We start from the raw sequence: 20,457 nt of genomic DNA on the forward strand, positions 1-20,457 counted from the left end.
CTTACAAGGATGCACTGAATGGCTGATTTCATAAGTGTTTTTCAAGCATGAGCTGTACAATTAAAATATTTGACATCAAGAATCAACTGGGCAGTACAGTGTTGGGTAAGTAAAGAAACACTTGTTGTGTTTTGTCTCCACATTTGTTTCAAAGTGCTAACTACAGACCTATATGCCACAAACTGTTGGAAACTGTTAAACTATAATTAACATTTTCCTTTCCTTAATGCTGGCAGTTAGCATCACTCCAGTTAATACAATATAGAAAAACATAAATAAAAACATAATTTACACTGCTTGATAAAAAATCATCTGAATTGTAACCACAGGACTTCATGTAGAGGTGACTATATAACTATATATTCCATTTACCATGAAAAAAAAAGAATCTTGTTCAAATTAGTTTTCAACAGTTTCAAAGTAATGAACAAGAAGAAATAAGACACATTTTAGAAGAAACGTGATTCAGTGACTCAACACACACTTGAATGTTGACTCAAAATGTCTCATGAGTCAACTTGCCTAAACTGGCTGGGACAGTACATATGTTGATGTTTGAAGGTCACTCGTATTGTACCTGCAATAGTATAATCAGCAGCGACCCTCACTGCAGGAGTGTAGGTCACAGTTGGCATCGTGGGCTCTTTGCCCTTGTGCTTCTTCCTGTAGATGATGAAGAGGAGTATGAGGAAGAGCACCAGCATCACCAGAACGATGATTCCTGCTATGACTCCAATCTGGTAGGTGTCCACCTGCATGGCTGCACTGGTTAAACTGTTGAGGCTACCCACCACTACACCAGCTGCAGACAGGAGGAGGGGATGTAGAACTACAGTTATAGGTCTTAGAGTCAGCTCAGTCAAAATAAACATTTAGTCCATTATAAAAAATATGTAAACTGAATTACAGAATAACATTTCCATTTATTGGTTTTTTAATTAAGTGGATTCTCACCTTGGTCACAGCGAGCTCCCTTCCAGCCTGGGCTGCAGTAACATGTACCAGTCATGTGATCGCATGTGGAGTTATTTAGGCAGTCACAGACTTGACGGCAGCCATAGCCATAAGTACCAGGAGGACACTCTTGTAAGAAAAAAGGCAACAATTAATATTATCATTTAAATACATTGGATACTCCTTATTCAAAAGTATTTGTATGGGAAGTATTATCAGAAGTTGAAGCACTGAAAGTGCTGAAAATAACACAGTTGGCAGGAGTGAGACACTGTAACTTACTTTGTACACAGTGACGTCCCATGAAGCCGGTGCGACAGTTACACTGTCCAGATATATGGTCGCAGTCAGCTCCATTCCTGCACTGGCAGATCTGGGAACAGTCCTTCCCATAGAAACCTAAAGGACAACCTGCAACGTCATTACACAACACGTGATTTCAAAATGATCTGGTTCTGAAGTAAAAACATTCTCAAAAGCAACTTCAATAGTAATATAGAAATATGTTTTATCAAAGAGCTGATTCCTCAGTATTTGATACAAAAATGATCTCTGTAAACACTGTATGTGAAATCACCCGGCTACCGTATCACAGGGTTAAAGTGAGTTTGCTTAACTGACGTTGTGTACAGTAGAGACCAGTCCATCCTGGGGTGCACTTGCATTCTCCATCGTAAGCACTGCAGTAAGCTCCGTTGTGACAGTTACATGTGTGGATGCAGTTTGGCCCCCACTGACCAGGTGGACACGCTGTACAACAGTGACAACAAAATGTTAGTACGTTAATGTTATCTTCAGTTGTATCTGTTCCAAGCCATTTGAAATAGCTCTTCTTTTCGCCTGAGAATATGTTTCTTCACTACTGTTCCTTACAAGATGGTAACATTATAATCACAGAATCAACAGGTATCATTTATTGAGAGAACATACGCTGGGAGCAGTCACTGCCAATCCACCCTGGATAACACTGACAGGATCCGTCTATAGGGTTGCAGGTGCCGTTGTTGGTGCAGCTGCAGCTCCAGGCACAGTTCTTCCCAAAGCGACCACTGGGACATACTGCACACAGTACACATGTTAATCACATACAGTATGACTGTTATCATGTAGGTACTGGACTGTTTCAGTCTAATACCAATGGGACACTGTAAACCAGTATTAGCTTTAAGAAATCCACATGGGCTGAACCTTTTGTTGCAAGGTAACGTAGCTGAACGTACTGTGGTGTGATGCTTACCCTCATTGCACAAAGTCCCCTTAAAGCCCGGCAGACAGTCACACTGTCCTGTGATGTGATGACACGGTCCGTTGCTGTGGACACATTGTGGACAGCTCTGACTGCAGCGGTGACCAAAATAACCTGGAGAGCAGACTGCAGGCACACACAAGGCAACAGAGGCAAAGGGGAGTCCATTAAATCTCATGTAATTTTCCTTAGAATATCAGTGTAGTTCTTCTGTTTTGTATTGTACACTGCAGATAGCAAGGAATTGAGTTCTGGTTACAATAAGTCAGGGAATTAAAATAAGCCAATATAGTGTCAAGTAACACGTGCATTTGTGAGAGAGAGAGATACAGTTACAGATACAACTCTGGAAGAAGTATATCACAAATCATACCTAGATACAGTTTGCAATGGTTACATTAAAAAAACATTAAGCCTTTTTATAAAACCAATAACTATGAAGGATAATTCTGGATGCATGCTTGACTCCAGAGAAGTGCACTAACTTCCTGAACTGTTTCAGTTAGTGAAAATGGAAGCATGTGAAACATCACTTATAATGGCTCAGGAAAAGTGTGTGAAGTACAGTAAACTCAGCAGGTCAAAGGTAAAGAAGGTGTGATGGATATTTACAGATACAGTTTAATTGTACTGCTTTGTTGTTTTCTCCCAGCCTGGAGGAATGTTTCTGCTCTTTAGTCACAGATGTTCACAGATGTTCACAGATGGTATACTTAGTTATGAAAATCTAAAAATATGACTGTGTTAGTAATAAACTATTTTGTGGTTTATGTTTGGCATCAGCCACGATCATGACAGTAGTGTGTGTTGTAGATGGGGGGACGCAGGACTCACTCCTCTGGCAGGTGGTGCCTCTGTATCCTGGAGCACACTCACAGGTTCCTTCATCTGGTGAGCAGGACGCTCCATTCTTACAGTTACAGGGGAGGGAGCAGTTTGGGCCCCAGTGGCCTTCTGCACACGCGCTGTCACAGTGGATACCTACTCACATGTGCGCACACCCCCCACACACACATACACACAAGTGATACTGATCAGGTTGCATGTTTTACTCTTTAATGGTAGAAAGTTTGAATTATATTTTGTTTGTTCATATTACTTTATACAATCCAATTCAGAGTGACTACATTTAATACTGCAATTACTATTTACCTTATATGATGAGCCATACAGTCGTACACACAGACTTGAGTTATTAGCCATTTCTGAGTGATATACCCTGGAAACATCTTAGGTTGTTTCTTTGAATAGCCAACATTTGTTTCTTCATTACCGCCTCCATTATCATCCAAGACCTTATTTCTATTATTATTTTCTTCTATTAACTCTATACTAGGCACTTCCTGTAGCTGTGGATCAGACATGCACATTTTTAGCCCACTGTTGCAGGCACAGCTGCTTTAATTGTCATATTCTTTGGACGTCTCGTGTGTGGCTCTGTTAAAGTTGTTCTATAGCATCTCTTTTGGGTTGAGGTCTGGGCTCTGACTTGGCCACTGTAAAAGGCAAATGTTTTGAACCCATTCTGTTGTGTGTTTTGAGTCATTGTCATGTTGTTGCATCACCTAACTTCTACAGAGTTTCAACTGATGTACAGAAATCCTCAAATTATGCCGAAGATTTTTTTGATACACTGTGGAATTAATTTGTCCCCCAATCACTTTAAGCTGACCAGGCCCTGATGCATCAAAGCAGGCCCAAATCATCCGTTTCATCAGCCCACAGTACATTTTGCCATTGTGGGCTGTGCTGTGGAGTGTCAATGTGCTCTTTGGCAAACTTCAAGCATGCAGCAATCTTCTATTTAGTAAGCAGCAGCTTCCTTCGTGTTGTCCTGCCATAGACACCCTGCTTGTTAAATGTTATATGTACTTTAGACTCATCAACACAGATGTTAGCCAGTTCCAATGATGCCTTTCAAATCTTTGGCTGTCATTTTTTGTTGCTTCTTTACCTCATTAATGAGTGTTTGTTGTGCTTTTAGGTTCATTTTGACTGGATGCCCACTTCTTGGTAGAGTAGCCACAGTCCCAAAGTGCCTCCACTGTAGACTAGTGAATTTCTAAAGTCTTTGAAATCACTTTGTAACCCTTTCCAGCTTTATGTAAATTAACAATTCTTGATTGTAGATTCTCTGAAAGCACCTTTTGGCAAGTCATGGCTCACATAAAGGTATTTTTTTGCAGAGAAAACTCAAAAAGTTAGAAGTTAGTATTTATTAATACTCTTGACTTAGATGAAGATTAGATGTATGAATGACATATTTAAGTTGAGCACTGATTTTTATTTTTAAACAAGAAGTTCAGACCTGCCCACCTTTTTTACCAGCATGTCCATTGTTCCATGAGAGAAAACAACACACTAGGCTTTATAGTAACATGTTTTCAACTCCTCTTCAACGTCCACCATGGTGCCAGCTCCTGAGCAGGCTGCTCTAAATGATTACAGGCCAGTGGCTTTAACACCAGACATCATTAAATGCCTGGTGAGACTGGTACTAAATCACATTAAGGCTGACCTTCCACCTACCTTATATCCTCATCAGTATGCATACAAGAGCAACAGGTCAGCTGATGATGCCATATCCACCGCCCTCCACCACACTGTACTACACCACCTGGTGCAACCTGGGACTTACGCATGTCTGTTTTTTATAGACTACAATTCTTCTTTTAACACCATCCTTCCCAGCAGGCTGGGAAGGACAGGAGTTCATCATTAAGGATGAACTCCTGTCATTCCTCCACCTTGACACTAAGCACAGGGCCCCCCCCCAGGCTGTGTGCTGAGCCCCTTCCTTTATTCCCTATTCCACACATGACTGTATCCCATCACACAACACCAGTGCTATCATCAAATTTGCAAACAAAACCACATTCACTTCAGATTACATTCTGTATATGGAAAATTAAACATTTAGTTATTTTTATAACTTTCCTTTATGTATGGAATATCTCACTAAACACACATGCCCCATGCTGTAACCTTTTCATGGGACCTCTTTACTGGAGCACCTGATATTAGGATTCTATTAATTCTTTCATCTCACTCTCAAAAAGAAGCATTCAGTGTTTTCCTATTCTTTTCAATGTGATTGTCTGATTGTCCAGCTCTAACTACGACATTAACAAGACTCATAAAACTACAAATAATAGATGAAAGAGCAGGAAGTAACAGCAACTTTGATAGTACTGCTACATTGTTTTGATGTCTTACCAGTCCATCCAGCCAGACAGTGGCAGTGACCAGTGGAGTGGTCACATCCATCAGCATGGCTGCAGTCACAGCGTTCTTTACAGTCCAAACCATAGGTGCCATCCTGAGGAAGATGAGCAGTTGGTATGAACAGGACAGTTCACATGACACACAGCAGGAATTTAGTCCTCAGAAAGAGACTTTTCATGTAAGAGTCATTTTCTTATTAATATTATCTAAACTGTACACAACAAGATCAGCTGTATCACTGTCATAATACTCTATACTGATACATATATATGAACATTAGTTGTTTTCCACGATTGCTTGCTCAGGTGGGGTTGTTGTTATATTTTGTTACAAATAAAATAATTGAATTGAAATTGTAACAAATGTAAGAGACCTTTTAGTTTAGAATTGAATCTGCAACAGTACTGCATATTCTACATATCAGGTTGGAATTTATGAATGTGTGGAGTGCCCACATCCTCTGACCTGGCAGTGGAGTTCACACATCTCTCCTCTCCAGCCTGGAGCACAGCTACAGTGACCATCCAGGGCATTGCACGCTCCTCCGTTCAGGCACATACAGGTCCGGTTACAGCCCGGGCCCCAGCTACCACTAGGACAGTTGATGGAGCAGTCCACCCCATGCCACCCTGATTTAACAAGGTCAAGAACATTAAACATGTTAGCTTTGGATTAGGTGTAGCTTGTATCCATAAATGTGTTTCATCACAGAGTCATTCAGTTTTGTAAACTGTGTTAGAGATTACTTTTGTTGAGATTTAGCGTTATAAATAAAACATTTAAAACATGGTAATATACCTAAACACATCAGAATAACTATAGAGAATAATTTAAATTATAATCTAGGTATAATGGTAAATTGACAAATACCTCTAGTTGAGGTTTCTGTTATTCTCATTTAGGTTTACAAAAAATAACAAAAACTAAAACACTTAATAACCAGTATGCATCTTCTCCTGATTTCTATTTGCCTCTCATGCTCAGCTTACCTGGTTTACAGAAACAGGATCCATCCACAGGTGAGCACTGGCCGTTGTTCTTACAGTTACAGGTGGAAGAGCATTTCTCTCCATGTGTTCCTGCTGAGCAAGGATCTGAACAGAGGGGACCCTGAGGAGCAGATAAACAGTAACAATTGATTGTGACATTTTCACACAATCTCCAAATGTACAGTGCAACCACCAGGAGCTTCAGATCGGCTGTATGTGACATAGTTTAAACTGCACTTTTCCATTTTATTTAACTTCACATTTAAGCTTCTTGCATTATGTGTTATGTTGTCTATTTGTCTACTATTTTGGGGGTAGGTGTTGTTAGATAATTATGTTATTGCTGCTTTGCTTTGCCTTCTCACTGTATGTGAAAGTGAAAGTAATAGGAGAAACCTTTACTATTTAATGCCATCCTTCCTACTTTTTATTAGGGATAGTTGCTTATGTATGAGCAGCCTGAGCAAGACAGAGATACATACAGGTGAGCTGTAGTCTCTCATGAGAGCTCTGATGTCATATGTTCAGAAACTATTCAGAAGAACATTGCTCTTGTGTTTTGTATGGAAGGAGAGCTGAGTCACAGAATTACTGAGATTTGAACATGTCTTACAATAAATATCTGTTTAGAAATACAGAAGAAAATCATGATACAGGTCTAAATACATCCTTAATTAATTTGCTCATATTAAATAGCAATTAAACCTTATTATCTTGGTAACAATTTAACTTTCAACTCTCAAATGTGTTGTCTAGGTTTACTGACTATAAGTCAACAGATGAGCTCACAGTCAACCTCATGCAGTACAGTACAGTATAAGACTCAGGATATGGAACCTAAAGGATCTAGTAAGTAAAAACAGGTTTACCATAAAGCCTGGAGCACAGATACACTCTCCAGTCACACTGTGGCAGTCCGCACCATTCTGGCACTGGCAAACCTGCTGACAGGAATCACCATAAAATCCTGCGGTGCATGTTTCATTGCAGTAGAGGCCTGACCAGCCAGGATAACATGTACACTCCCCCGACATTGGATGGCAGCTGGTGAAAGAAAGAAACATATCATAGATACAGGTTGGACTACAGGAGAAGCATCTGTACATGAGACAATGAGACAAACATACTGTTAGATAACATTATGCTGTGGAACCAAGTATTTCGATCTTGAAACATGTAGTATGATGATGCCTTATAACAAAGTTAGAAATTGGAAAGGTTACTCAGTTGCCTCTTTGACTGTCCTGTTACACATTATATACTCATTATTACTGACACTGCACTAATGTGTGAGAAGCATTTTGGGATTTTTTTTCCAAGGGAATATTATCAACTATTAAAAGTAGTAACACTGAAGTGGGAACTATATTTGACTTTAAATTAAAAGAATGCATTTTTTAAATATCCCTTTCTCTTTTAAAACTGAATCCTACTTTAAAGGGAGTTTTTCCTCTCCAATGTCACCTAGTGCTTGCTCAAGTGGTTGTACTTTCTATATAATTCAATAGTTACTTATGCTATTTATAGCCATTGACCGCTAGTAATGATACCTGCATCAGAGTTTCATTATACATGCATTTTGCACACTTCAGTGTCTGAATGCAGATTCACTTGCTGTTGTGCCCAACTAATCTTTTATATTCACACACTCTAACTGTAAACATTACTGCATTAGTTATATCTGTGAGACCAGGCCATTTAAAAAAAGAATCAGTGGATCTGGTCTGATACTGATCCACAGGATCTTCAGTGAAAAGCGTCCTGTCATATCCGCCTCCTGCGAGGGAGATACCAGGGGAAGTTTGAAAGAGAAGGGCTCAGTCAAAAGAAAGAAAAAAAAATCTGTCACAAAAAGGGCGGGGGGGCTGTTGCTAGGCAGGATGCTTTGAAGCAACTCTTTTCATGGCCAGTCATTTTATATTTTTAACTTTAGGATTTACAAACTGCAGGGTTTTGGTGTGGGAAAAATGGTGATTAGTGGCTGTTAATGTGGACTTCACAGTCTATAACCACATCTTTAAGAAATACACCCAGCTGTTTGTATTTCATTCATCAATATCTGTTATTAAGCCAGGCTAAAAACACACACTTTTTACATTCTGATGCTTCTGTACTCAGCCCACTGTTAAACATAGAGGCCGGCAACTAGCACAGAGACAGATTCAGAAAGAGGATTCTTAATTACATTAAAAACCAAAGCCGAACCGAAACCTCAACCCATTAAGTTTGTTGTGGAAAACAAAACTCCCGTGTTAGTCAACAGTGTGGGACATCTGAATGTGACCGATACAGAAACTCTGCAAGATGTTTTCCACTGCACGCAAGGTGGGGATAATCAGCCCTGCCGCAGGTGAAGCTGTCTGTGTTTGTTAGTAACTGCATTTGACTGACAGTTGGCCCACCTGACATAGTACTCCCATTGAGGAGAACCCCAACAACTGTTCTCTGCAACACATGCAGCCAACAGCTGTGCCAACCTAACCGAACACTGACTGCTGGCAAACAACAGTGATGTATGAAGAAAAGCAACTGAAATGCAGTGGCAAGAAAAAGTATGTGAACTTTTTGGAATTTTGTGGTTTTCTGCAAATTTAAAATCAAATTTGTCATAAAAAGTGATCTGATCCAGAAAATTAACTAAAATGATGTGCCTAAAATAATAACACCACAAAAACTTCAGCTCTTTCATGTCTTTATTAAGAACAACCATAAACTCATAGTGATAGTGGAAAAAATAAGTGAATTACCAGCTGGTTGACCTATTCTGTTGTGTGCTTTGGGTCATTGTCCTGTAGCATCACCCAACTTCCACAGAGTTTCAGCTGACAGACAGACATTCTCACATTATGCTGAAGATTGTTTTGATACACTTGAGAATTCATCTTCAGGCCTAAATCATGATGCTTCCTCTACCATGTTTTACGATTAAGACAGTGTTTTCATGATGATATGCAGTGCCTCTTTTACACCAGATGTAGTGCTGTGTGTTCTTTCTAAATAGTTCAATATAGTTTCATCAGTTCGCAAAACATTTTGCCAATACTGTCAATGCTCTTTGGCAAACTTCAGGCATGCAGCAATGTTCTTTTTAGTAAGCAGCTGCTTCCTTTGTGGTGACTGGTAAATTCAAAAGTCTTTGACATCACTTTGTAACCTATTCTAGCTTTTTGTAAATCAACAAATTGTGATCGTAGATCCTCTGTCAGCTCCTTGTGGCGAGTATTTTTTGTAAGTTGAAGTAGCTCTAGTATACACCTCCAAACTAATTTTCTTAACTTATGAGAACAACTGAGTCCAATTATCTTGTGGTCATTATTCAAAGGGTTCACATACTTTTTTCACTTGCACTATGAGGTTTTTATGGTTGTTCTGAAAAGACATGAAATGATGAGATGATATTTTTTGTGTTATTACTTAAGGCACATTGTAGTAATTAATACTCTTGACTTAGATGAAGATCAGATCACATTTCATGACAAATTAATGCAGAAAATCATAAAATTCCAAAACGTTCACATACTGTTGCACTTGCCACTTTATAAGGAAAGACTCCAAACACAGTTAAGTTTAAATGACAAAGTTTTGCTTTGCTTTTCACAATATTCAATTGAATAATATAAAATTGGTAAACTACACAGTACTGAAAACTTCTAAGCACTATTTAATGCATACCTGCGTGTCTTCTGAGCATAACATGGACACTTCCTATCACATTGGTGGCCATAGTGTCCTTCAGGACACAGTCGGACATCACAGGTCTCCCCAGTGTATCCTGGCTCACACAGACATGCTCCATTGGTGTGATAGCACTTGCTTTTGTTCTTGCAGCGACACGTCTTTGCACAGCCAGCACCATAAGTGCCAACTGGACACTCATCCTGGCACCTGTTTTTAGAGAGAAAGAGCATCATCCATGGTCAGTGATTAAAAAGGTTATCAGTAACAGTTCTCTCAACACAGTCAACGTTCTGTAGCTTTTATTTTGTACCTGTTAATACAACTATTTCTCCTATGTTCACTTTTCACAACACAGCAAAAACTTACTTTGAATTGTTTTTTATTCAAGCCCTCTATTTCTGTTTAAAGTCTTATTAATGTAATTCATACATACTGTACATACAGGCATGACATACATACACACATACATACATACATATATGTATGTGTGTATGTATGTACTGGACTGGGATTAAAAATGTACCCTACCCTTTTGCATGGACCATTGTATATATACAATGTATAGTATTTAAAAAAAACCTGTCAAAACCTTCTCTTGGCAGCTTGGCATCTATTTCTCATACTGTAACAGACAGATCTTAAAGTACATCCATTCAAGCTGACAGCAATGTTAAACTCTGTACTGTTAATGGATTTCAATGGTTTTGGGTGTGGCATGACCAGACCAGTAACAAGCAGTGCTGTACTGTGACGTTCAGCTACCTCAAACCCTTATTTACTCAAAAAAGTGGACTCGGAAGAGTTATTCCTGTCTCATGACTGGCCAGCTTAAATATATGGTGCATGTACTCTGATATTGCTAATTATATAGGCTCAGAGCCCTGTGCACCACCATGTTGAGATTTGTCTGTGAAAATACTGATTGGGTTTCCTGGTTGTGTTTTCTCAGTCCTCTGGAGGATGTGGAGGTGCAGACATCGGTGGTTTGATCTGGATTTTGTCTGCAACTTTTCAGCATGTCATAATTAGGTTAAAGCTAGAAGGGCTAAAGCTACAGATAACGATGAATAGTCTTTTGAAGGAAATCAATTTAATTAGAATTTAATTAGAATAATTAAACAATAATTTTAACACTTTATAGAATAAGGTTGGCATTATTCTACGTATTGCCAGTAAATGCCACAAACAGAGCCAAAGCAGCAATGGTAGTTCTTTTTCATTTGTTTTAATCATTTCCTACCACTTGCCCCAGACCCACAGTTACAAAACTTTGCAACTGGCACTGCCATTTTTGCTGTAGCACTCCTCGACAGTTAACTATAACTAAACTATATTTTATTATATATATATATATATAGATCTACAATTTATATAAACAACATATTACTAGTATGTTAATTCTTTGAAGGAAATGTGCGATTGTGGCTCATCATTGTACCCTCTTGAATCAGCATCATTTTAGTAAGTAGTGGCTTCCTTTGTGGTGTCTTGACATAGACACCCTGCTTGTTCAATGTTTTACATACTGTAGACTCATGAACACTGATGTTAGCCAGTTCCAATGATGCCTGCAAGTCTTTGGCTGTCACTCTGGGTTGCTTCTTTACCTCATTGATGAGTGTTTGCTGTGCTCTTAGGGTCATTTTGACTGGCTGCCTACTCCTTGGTAGTGTTCTGTAGTGTGGTAGTGTTGCCTGCTGTTGTAGGCACATTATGTTAGTTAAAACTCTTGACTTAGATGAAGATCAGATCACATCTTATGACAAATTAATTCAGAAACCCCACGATTCCAACATACCTTTTCTTGCCACTCTATAGTGCTTGGACCATTTCTCAGAGAGTCCTACAAAGTGGGCTACAATGCCTTTTACTAAAAGTGACTTCCATCTTACCACTCTACCGTAAAGGCCTGAATAATAGAGTGGTACTGAGATAGTTGGTTTTCCTGCAGGTTCTCCCATTTCTACAGACGACTGACTGTTGGTTTTTTGGTCACCTGTCTGACCAAGTCCCTGCTTTCACAGTTTAGCTATTAATAAAGACAGAGTACAAAGTAAAATATCAAAGCTTTGGACATGGCCTTATAACCTTGCTCTTATTCAACCTTTAAAACTTGATTCTCAAAACTGTTCATACTAGCAGGTTTCTTTGCATCCAGTGTGTGGCTTGATGTATCTTAGTGAAGCACAATGACTTTATTTAAAACCTTTCAAAATTGGTCTCACTGTCCGTGGCATTTGTCACATTTACAACAGCTACTGCTAAAGAGAAAAAAACAATTCAACATATCGACTTGCTGCTAATGCAGGGATTAGCAGCAAGTTATTAAAGCTGCCAGTGAAATACCTGAAGTAATAAGGCTCACCGTTCTCCTGTGTATCCAGGACTGCACACACACTGCCCAGTTGATGACACACAGAAACCATTGTTGTGACACTGACACTCCTGCGAACAGTTTTGTCCAAATCTCCCCTCGGGACATGGCTGGCCACACACTGTACCCTGCACACAGCAACCACAACACACAACATGCAATTTGTAGCTAAGCTGCTTTCACTTTTCAAATGTTTTAAACAGCACACATTATTATGCTGTTGTTAATTTAAGAGACTTACATTAATTCATCTTCCTACTTATGAATACATCTCCTATATTCTGTATTTATTTGCAATTTAAAAAACAAATTCTGCTTCTTGGTAAAGTGTGACTGCATTATGACCTGAAGATAGTGGTTCTAGGAGACTTTCATGTCCATATCCTTTGTGCTCTTATAATGTGGTGCATGTTTTATATTTATATTACTACACATTCTTTAAATGGGAACAAGAATGAAAATAAGTCAGTTGGAGGTGTGTACCATCCATCCTGCAGGACAGGAGCACTCTCCAGTTACATGGTGACACACTCCTCCATTCTGACATGGACATCTCTCCTCGCATTGCTGTCCATGTTTACCTGGAGGACAGAGGTCTTCACAGCTATCAAGAAAAAGAAAAGTTTTCAGTTATTATATGTAGTGGTGAGGGTCACATAAATATATATCAGACCCAAATAGAATAAAATGTTCATGATGAGTCAAATGTAAACTGACTGTAAAATGTAAAATATATACATACATCGTACATAGACAGGCCCACCCCAAACTCGTTCCCAATAAACATAATGAATATTAATAAAACAAATCTAACTGAAAAATTGTTGAATATACAGATATTTTTAAAATATATGAGCGTGAGACGATTAAAAGGAAATGTTATTGAGAGAGGTTTGCTTTATCGATATGTTGCATGGCATAATCAGATCAGGGTTTAACTGTACAAATGCCACTTGGAACATTTTCAAATCCTATCCAAAGGGGGGGGGGGTTCACTCCACAATATTTAAATATTTTATTCTGCCACTCATTCAACATTTATTCTAATAGAAAATAAGGATGATAAAATAAAATATTTGACAAAACATTGAGATGCTGGTCCCAGTGACCTTTTTACAGCTTGGGACTGCAATTTGTTTCTGTGGCACCATGGGTTCTTTCCCTGAGACACACTAATTTGGGACAAAGTAAGACAGAAATCTGACCGATTTTGCAGTAGCTGTCTCTTTTAATGGAGCTTAGTCATGTACCTATTCAACATTTTATCCTTAGCCACTTACATCTTGCCTGGAAAAAGAGTAACCTGGATTTCCACTGCACAACCATATACATATATATATATATATATTTATATATATATATAGACATATCGAAATCAAATGTTTGATCTGGCTATGTAACAAACAGTTTTTTTGTGTTATTTATTACAGTAGACTGGTGAACTGCACTAGTAGAGGAGCGGTATAAAAAGAAGGAAGGAATATGGATTAAGAACATTTTTAGTTCTTAATCCATATTCCTTCCTTCATTCCTTCCTTAGTTTTACATAGTAGGCTACATATGGACAGTGGAAATAGACACATAAACCAGATATCCTTTAAGGTGTTATTGAACATAATCAGATCACATGAGTCACTGAGCCTCACTTTCATAGTCCAATTAGGTTTCTTTAGTAAGATTTAGATGAGCTCATACTCCAGCTCCTTTGACTTACAAAGCTCCAGTGTAGCCTGGTGGGCACTTGCATTCTCCGGTCACATGGTGACAGGCAGCACCATTCTGGCATTGGCATTTTTGTTGGCATCCGTTTCCGTAAGTGCTGCCTTCACACTGGGCCTCACACCGCCAGCCTCGATATCCAGGAGTGCAAATACAGGCTCCGGTGATGGGGTTACACAGGGCTCCGTTCTTACACTGACATGTGTTACTGCAGTGGGGACCCCAGTGGATGTTGTCACAAGCTGAGCGGAGGATGAAGGAAAATAAAAAGTAAAAAATCAAGACTTATGTTGTAAAAGTTATTCTGAAGGCAGAAGGACATAGACCTTTTAAGACCTGACTGCTTTGTACCAGTTGGAAGTATTTAGCCAATAAACAACCTTAATTCAAGATTTAATATTAAAAACTGTTACTAATGGCAGAGAGATTGTTTTGTCTGCTTACAGCTGCTCTTTGTTCAAAAGGAAGGATAAGAACCACAAGTAGAAGACAAATATAAAAAAAACAACAAAAAAAAATGTACAGATGGGCAAAAGAATCACTATGATGAATGTCAGTCTGCCTCTGACTAGAAAGCAGGTGAAAGCATCTCCTGTGTATCAGACAGGACAGAGGACCTCCAAGAATCCATTTTAATTCCTTATTTCACACCAAACCTGATGACAAAATTCGACCTGCCTTGAGAGGTCATTACTGTGACATTACTAATCCTAACGTTAGTATAGCTCTTTCTGTTACATGACAGCACAAATAAACAGCAGCAAATCTATCCAAATGCTGTAAACATAATTTAAACAAAGACAGTGCTCCCTAAATGTGTACAATATGTACAGTGTGCTAGCACTGACAAAACTTGACTTGTCATTGTTTTCAGAGCCTTCATTGATAATGTCCTTACATTTACTTGTATCTGTTAGTTTGGCTCACCCAGTGTTAAAGTTAATTAAATGTGATGGTTAAAGTTTGTAGCAAAATCATTGGAACTCCATTGCGCAGCCTGTCTGAGCTCCATAGGAAGCACAAACACTCTTCTTCTTCTAACTTCAGCTATGGTGAACTCCAAGAGAAGACGGTGATGATGGTACTGTGTCGTGTGCTACTGTGCTGCAACAAAAATAATTGCCCCCTGTGGACAATAAAGTTATTGATTGATTGTGTAGCTCTTTTATGTTGACTTTTAAGATAGTGAAAAGGCTTGACAGTGAACTGTGTGCCACCACATCATTAATGGAACTAACTCACTTGGATAAACTCGAGGATGAAACCAAGGCCTGCGTCACATGTAAACCATATGATTCTACAAACAGTGGGGAAGTGAATTACTCTGTGGCTATGACCTAAACCCTCCTCATTAACCTTTGGCTGTTGGACTCCAGCCTTAATCATAACCTGCCTCAAACACACAACAGAGTTCTGCTGTGCACCTGGCCTTCCCATTACAAACTGCAATGGAAGCTTTACCATATGTAGCCACAAAAAACTCATACACCCAATAATGTGTTGGATCCTAAGTTTATTCTAGTTGTCTTTCATCTTGTAGAGACTTTGTCAGGAGGCCAATACCCTCTCAGGACTTGGCACTCACTGAGGACAAAATTAGATGGAGTCAGGATGGTTTACAGTGATGGCCAGACCTATTATAATGGGACTCATGGAGGTCTCTAAGCTCAGGGGACAGTGATATTTTTCACTGGGAGAAAAAAGGGAATATATCATCTGCAGTACGTATATTACTGTTGAGTTGAAGTCAGGAGGTCTTATTTTCACAGTTCATAAGATTTTAATTGGAAATGACTACACTGCACTCAACAAAATAACTGACTGACCTCTCCAATCAAAGCACAAACTGAGATAACCTCATATTTCCACCACAATGCAGAATTTATACTGTATGCTACAAAAACACTGATAATACACTGCCTGACAAGTCACACACCTTTTGTTTTGATTACTCTATGCATTTGCTGTGGCAAATATGTTTATGTAATGTCACCACATTTTGCATCCAGAAGGTATTTACATTGCTTAACTTTTTCCACATTTTGTAATGTTACAGCCTGAATCGAAAGTAGATTATTTTCATTATTTTCCTCAAAATTATAAATAAAAACACCCCAGAATACCAAAGTGAAAGAAGTTGGTTTGAAATCTTTGCAAATTCATATATATATATATATATATATGAAAAACTCTGGAACACTGGCTGCATCAGGTTGGATGGGGAACATTGGTTTGGGGTCTGGCCACTCTACCATACAGGCCTGATTGGTGGAGTGCTGCCGAGATGTTCTGGAACATTCTCTCTCCATACAGAAGTGCTGAAGCTCTTTCAGAGTGACTATTGGGTTCTTTTTTTTACCTCCTTGATTAAGGCCCTTTCTCTCTCATCACTTAGTCCTTGTGATTCCAAACTTTTCCATTCACAAATAATGGAGGCCACTGTTCATATTAGGACCTTCAATGCGGTACCCTTTCCCAACTTTGTGCCTCGATACAATCCTGTCTGACGTGCACTGTTAACTGTGGGAGCTTATATAATCAACTGAATTTACCATAGGTGGAAACAGACAAGGATGATCAGAGGAAACAGGATGCACCAGAGCTCAATTTTTCCTTACCCTAAATTCAGACAAGACAGAGGTTATTTTGGTTGGTCCTAAAAATCTCAGAGACACTATGTCTAATCACATTCGTACTGTAGATGACTTAGTATTGGCCTCAAGTAAAACTGTTAGAAATCTCTGAGTTATCTTTGACCAGGATATCTCCTTCACTTCATTCATAAAAGAAATCTCTAGAACTGCCTTTTTCCTCCTGAGAAACAGTTAAAATTAGGAGCATCCTGTCCCAAAGTGATGCTGAAAATCTAGTCCATGTATTTATAACTTCCAGACTGGACTATTGTAATTCCTTATTAATAGTTTGTCCCAATAACTCATTTAAAAGCCTCCAGTTAATCCAAAATGCTGCAGCCAGAGTTCTGACTGGAATTAGTAAGAGAGATCATATTTCTTCTATGTTAGCTTCTCTCCATTGGCTCCCTGTAAAATCCAGAATTGAATTTAAAATTCTTCTCCTCACATATAAATCTCTTAATAATCAGGCTCCATCTTATCTTAAAGAACTCATAGTTCCATATCTTCCAAGCAGAACTCTACGTTCTCAGGCTACAGGTTTACTTGTGGTTCCTAGAGTTTCCAAATGTAGAATGGGAGGCAGAGCCTTTAGCTACCAAGCTCCTCTCCTGTGGAACCAGCTCCCAGTTCAGGTTCTGGAGGCAGACACCCTCTGTACATTTAAGACTAGACTTAAAACTTTCCTTTTTTATAAAGCTCATAGTTAGAGAAGGATCAGGTGACTCTGAACTATCTCTTAGCTACGCTTCTAAAGGTTAACCTGCTATACAAATAAAATAGAATAGAATTGAATTGAACTAACTACCTATCTCGATTACACTAACCAGGTCTCTCATTTACATGTCAGTTAACTCGGCTTACTTGAGCCAGTTTACTTAAGAAGCCAACATTGTTCTTTTTGCCTGCATGTTAACACACTGATTGTTGATAGTTCAAAGTAAGGTCTAACTTTGTTAAGAATCAGTTAACTAGTAGGTGAAAGTTCATTCCTTACTTTGGAAACTGTAAATTGACATGGAAAAATATTGGTGGTTGACTTACACTCACTAAATCTTTCTGGATTTCTGGTTAAGATACACAACGTCTACCACTGATGAGAAGAAGGTGAAAGACCCCAAAAAGCTTTTAAGTGTATGTTAAATTGACCCTTTGTCAGACATAGTTATATTTAAGTGTTGGTCACTTTTGTTATTATTAGAGAACTCGAGTACTTAAACTGTGCCATAATGATAATAATTTAGTTTAAATAAAAATGAATTTCCTTTGAGTTTAGGCTCCTGTCTTCTACTACACAAACACAGCCTGGTGTTCGTGTGCATGGCATGCAGATTAACAGAGCCGCCTGCAACCCTTCCACCATTCTGAAGCTGTTCAAGTGATTAACAGACTCCTTTTATTCCACCTACATTAGTCTGGTTCACTCTGACCTGATAAAAAGTGCATACTTCCTTTTCCTCAGGCAGTCTGCACTGGGTGACAAACAAATACTGAGGGGGAGGGGTGGAGACAAAGAGAAGGAGGAGATTAGAGATACTAAGATGAACATGTAAAACCCTTCTTTAATTCAAATCTGCCATCCTGGTACCTTTGTGAAACCTGACCTAGATTGAAGAAAGGCCAAACTCCAAGAGCCTGGGGCTCCTCATTCGCTCACAGGAGAACAGACTGTTCTCTTTCTTTGGCCTATTCGAGATGGTCGTGAACAAAAAAGACTGCACTGTGCCAGGGTTTGCTTACAAGGCTGCATGCATTCCCATGTCAGATAAGATCTGATGGTTTTTAGAGAATAAATCTGAAAGGGTTGAAACTTTGAATTCTTAATTGAAATTCTGCAGACACAACAATTCATTAACATGTACAACAACTTACATAAACTCTCACCGTAAGTAAGCATAATAAGTCAAGAAGGAAAAAAAGAATAGCTTCAGTAACTTGAGCTGCCAGTTGTCGACTGTTGGCTCAGTGCTCAGTTCTCACTCTGCACAAGGAGGAGGGATTGGTACTGGGATGTTTTTCTGTTTAACGATTACCTAGTCTACTAGGCATGTTGCACTCATTGGAAAAAAAAAAAACGCCGTTCCCACTGATATGTTTGATTCCCAGTGAGAAAAACATCTGTAGCATTCATCCAGTTTGTCATGCTGAGCGGGAAACTGTGTCGTCCACAGTTTTATTATGAAAAACAAACAAACAAGAAAATAACCAAGAGTAACAAAAAGAAATCTCACCATTAAACCACTTTCATGTAAAAAACCTCTTCTTTCCTTGTATATAGGATATAACCCCAGGAAACTGGAGTTATATACATAACACGTAATTTCTAATCATGTGATCATTGCTCTACTTTGATATGCTTAAAACCAAACCTAACTGATTTCTGCTGTGTACTCTTTCACATCATGCTTTATTCAAGGACAACTCCACCCCAAAACTAAACTACTTCCCCAGGTGAAAACGCACCTGACCCCAGTTACCTCCTGGTGTGTGCTGCATGTGTGAACAATTAGACTTGAAACTAAACAACCAGACCTTTGCACTCATATACAATACATTATTGAAAATCATTGTATTCCCAGTAAAATCCCCCTATGCAATATTTCCATAAATATTACAGTAATGCAGCCAAAGTCATTAACCTGGTCTATACCTGGGCCTGTAACATTTGTGTGGGTCACATTATAGATCACCTGTGATATGCAAGTTGCAGTCTACTACTGTTCATTTCAAAATGGTTTTACTTCTTGAACATTCCAGATATTCCAGTATATTATGAACAGAAGATGATCAAACAATTTTACCATTATTTGTAAAGCCACAATATACAACTTTTGGCAATCAAGCTAGCTGTAGCATGAGATGTGAAATCAATTCACCCAGGGCATCAAATACTGATTCTGTGTCAAAACCATACATCAATAGTCAAAACTCTGGTGCCTTGTAGATAAGGTACCCTTCCATACGTATCTCTATGAGATGCACAAGGTTTACTGTTCTTATTTTAGGCAACTCACTCAAAAACATTTAAAGGAAATTTAAAGTCTCAAATATTTTGACACTATAGCCTTCTGAGTTTGTGACAACACCTAACCACATTAGTTGTGAGATGTTTTTTAGCATTACACAGATTTCTTTTGTTTCCCCTTTCCCAACTTTTTAGAAACATGTTACTAGCACCAAATTTAAAATGAGCTGATATTTTTCTAAATATCAAACATCTCAGTTTGATCATTTGATTTGTGTGTTTTTCCTATTTTAATAACAACAACAATAATAACATACTTTATTGATCCCCTTGGGAATCAATAAAGGGGAATTTGTTTTTGGACAGCTTCTACACAGTGCATGTCGCCACCACTGAGAGGTTTTGGTGTGTTGTTCAAGGACACCTCAACATGTTGGAATGGGGAATTTAATAAAAGTTTTGAATAATTTGTATAAAACTGCATTCTAGTCTTATTTACATTTTACATAGCATCTCAGAGTTTTGGAAACGATTATGCTACTCTTAGATTTACACACCTTTATTTTAGGAGTAGAAAAAAACACCAAAAACAGGTTAGAAACATATGACACAGTTGGGTACTGTAGGTCTATTGATTACAACACAATAAAGATGAACTTATACATAGATTCTGT

General features: G+C 38.6%; 1 protein-coding gene across 4 annotated transcripts in view; it reads right to left on the minus strand.

Moving 5' to 3' along the window:
- The window catches only part of megf10 (multiple EGF-like-domains 10), a 39,509-nt gene that overhangs the window by 4,406 nt on the left and 14,646 nt on the right, over positions 1-20,457 (minus strand). Inside the window, exons 6-21 of one of the 4 annotated variants that reach the window (XM_026338950.1) lie at positions 14,181-14,427; positions 12,950-13,070; positions 12,458-12,594; positions 10,087-10,299; positions 7,284-7,458; positions 6,415-6,535; positions 5,891-6,054; positions 5,417-5,519; positions 3,035-3,181; positions 2,192-2,326; positions 1,885-2,013; positions 1,576-1,704; positions 1,237-1,365; positions 955-1,083; positions 753-802; positions 578-663 (exon numbers count right to left, since the gene is read on the minus strand). In XM_026338950.1, the coding sequence (XP_026194735.1) occupies positions 592-663; positions 753-802; positions 955-1,083; positions 1,237-1,365; positions 1,576-1,704; positions 1,885-2,013; positions 2,192-2,326; positions 3,035-3,181; positions 5,417-5,519; positions 5,891-6,054; positions 6,415-6,535; positions 7,284-7,458; positions 10,087-10,299; positions 12,458-12,594; positions 12,950-13,070; positions 14,181-14,427 (2,201 nt within the window). In that variant the 3' untranslated portion in view covers positions 578-591. Of the gene's footprint in view, positions 1-577; positions 803-954; positions 1,084-1,236; positions 1,366-1,575; positions 1,705-1,884; positions 2,014-2,191; positions 2,327-3,034; positions 3,182-5,416; positions 5,520-5,890; positions 6,055-6,414; positions 6,536-7,283; positions 7,459-10,086; positions 10,300-12,457; positions 12,595-12,949; positions 13,071-14,180; positions 14,428-20,457 lie in introns of those variants that run through there. The other 3 variants (XM_026338949.1, XM_026338948.1, XR_003297398.1) reach the window with 3 other exon arrangements.

The sequence above is a fragment of the Anabas testudineus genome, chromosome 22 (genome assembly GCF_900324465.2).
Source record: "Anabas testudineus chromosome 22, fAnaTes1.2, whole genome shotgun sequence".
NCBI classification, from domain to species: domain Eukaryota; kingdom Metazoa; phylum Chordata; class Actinopteri; order Anabantiformes; family Anabantidae; genus Anabas; species Anabas testudineus.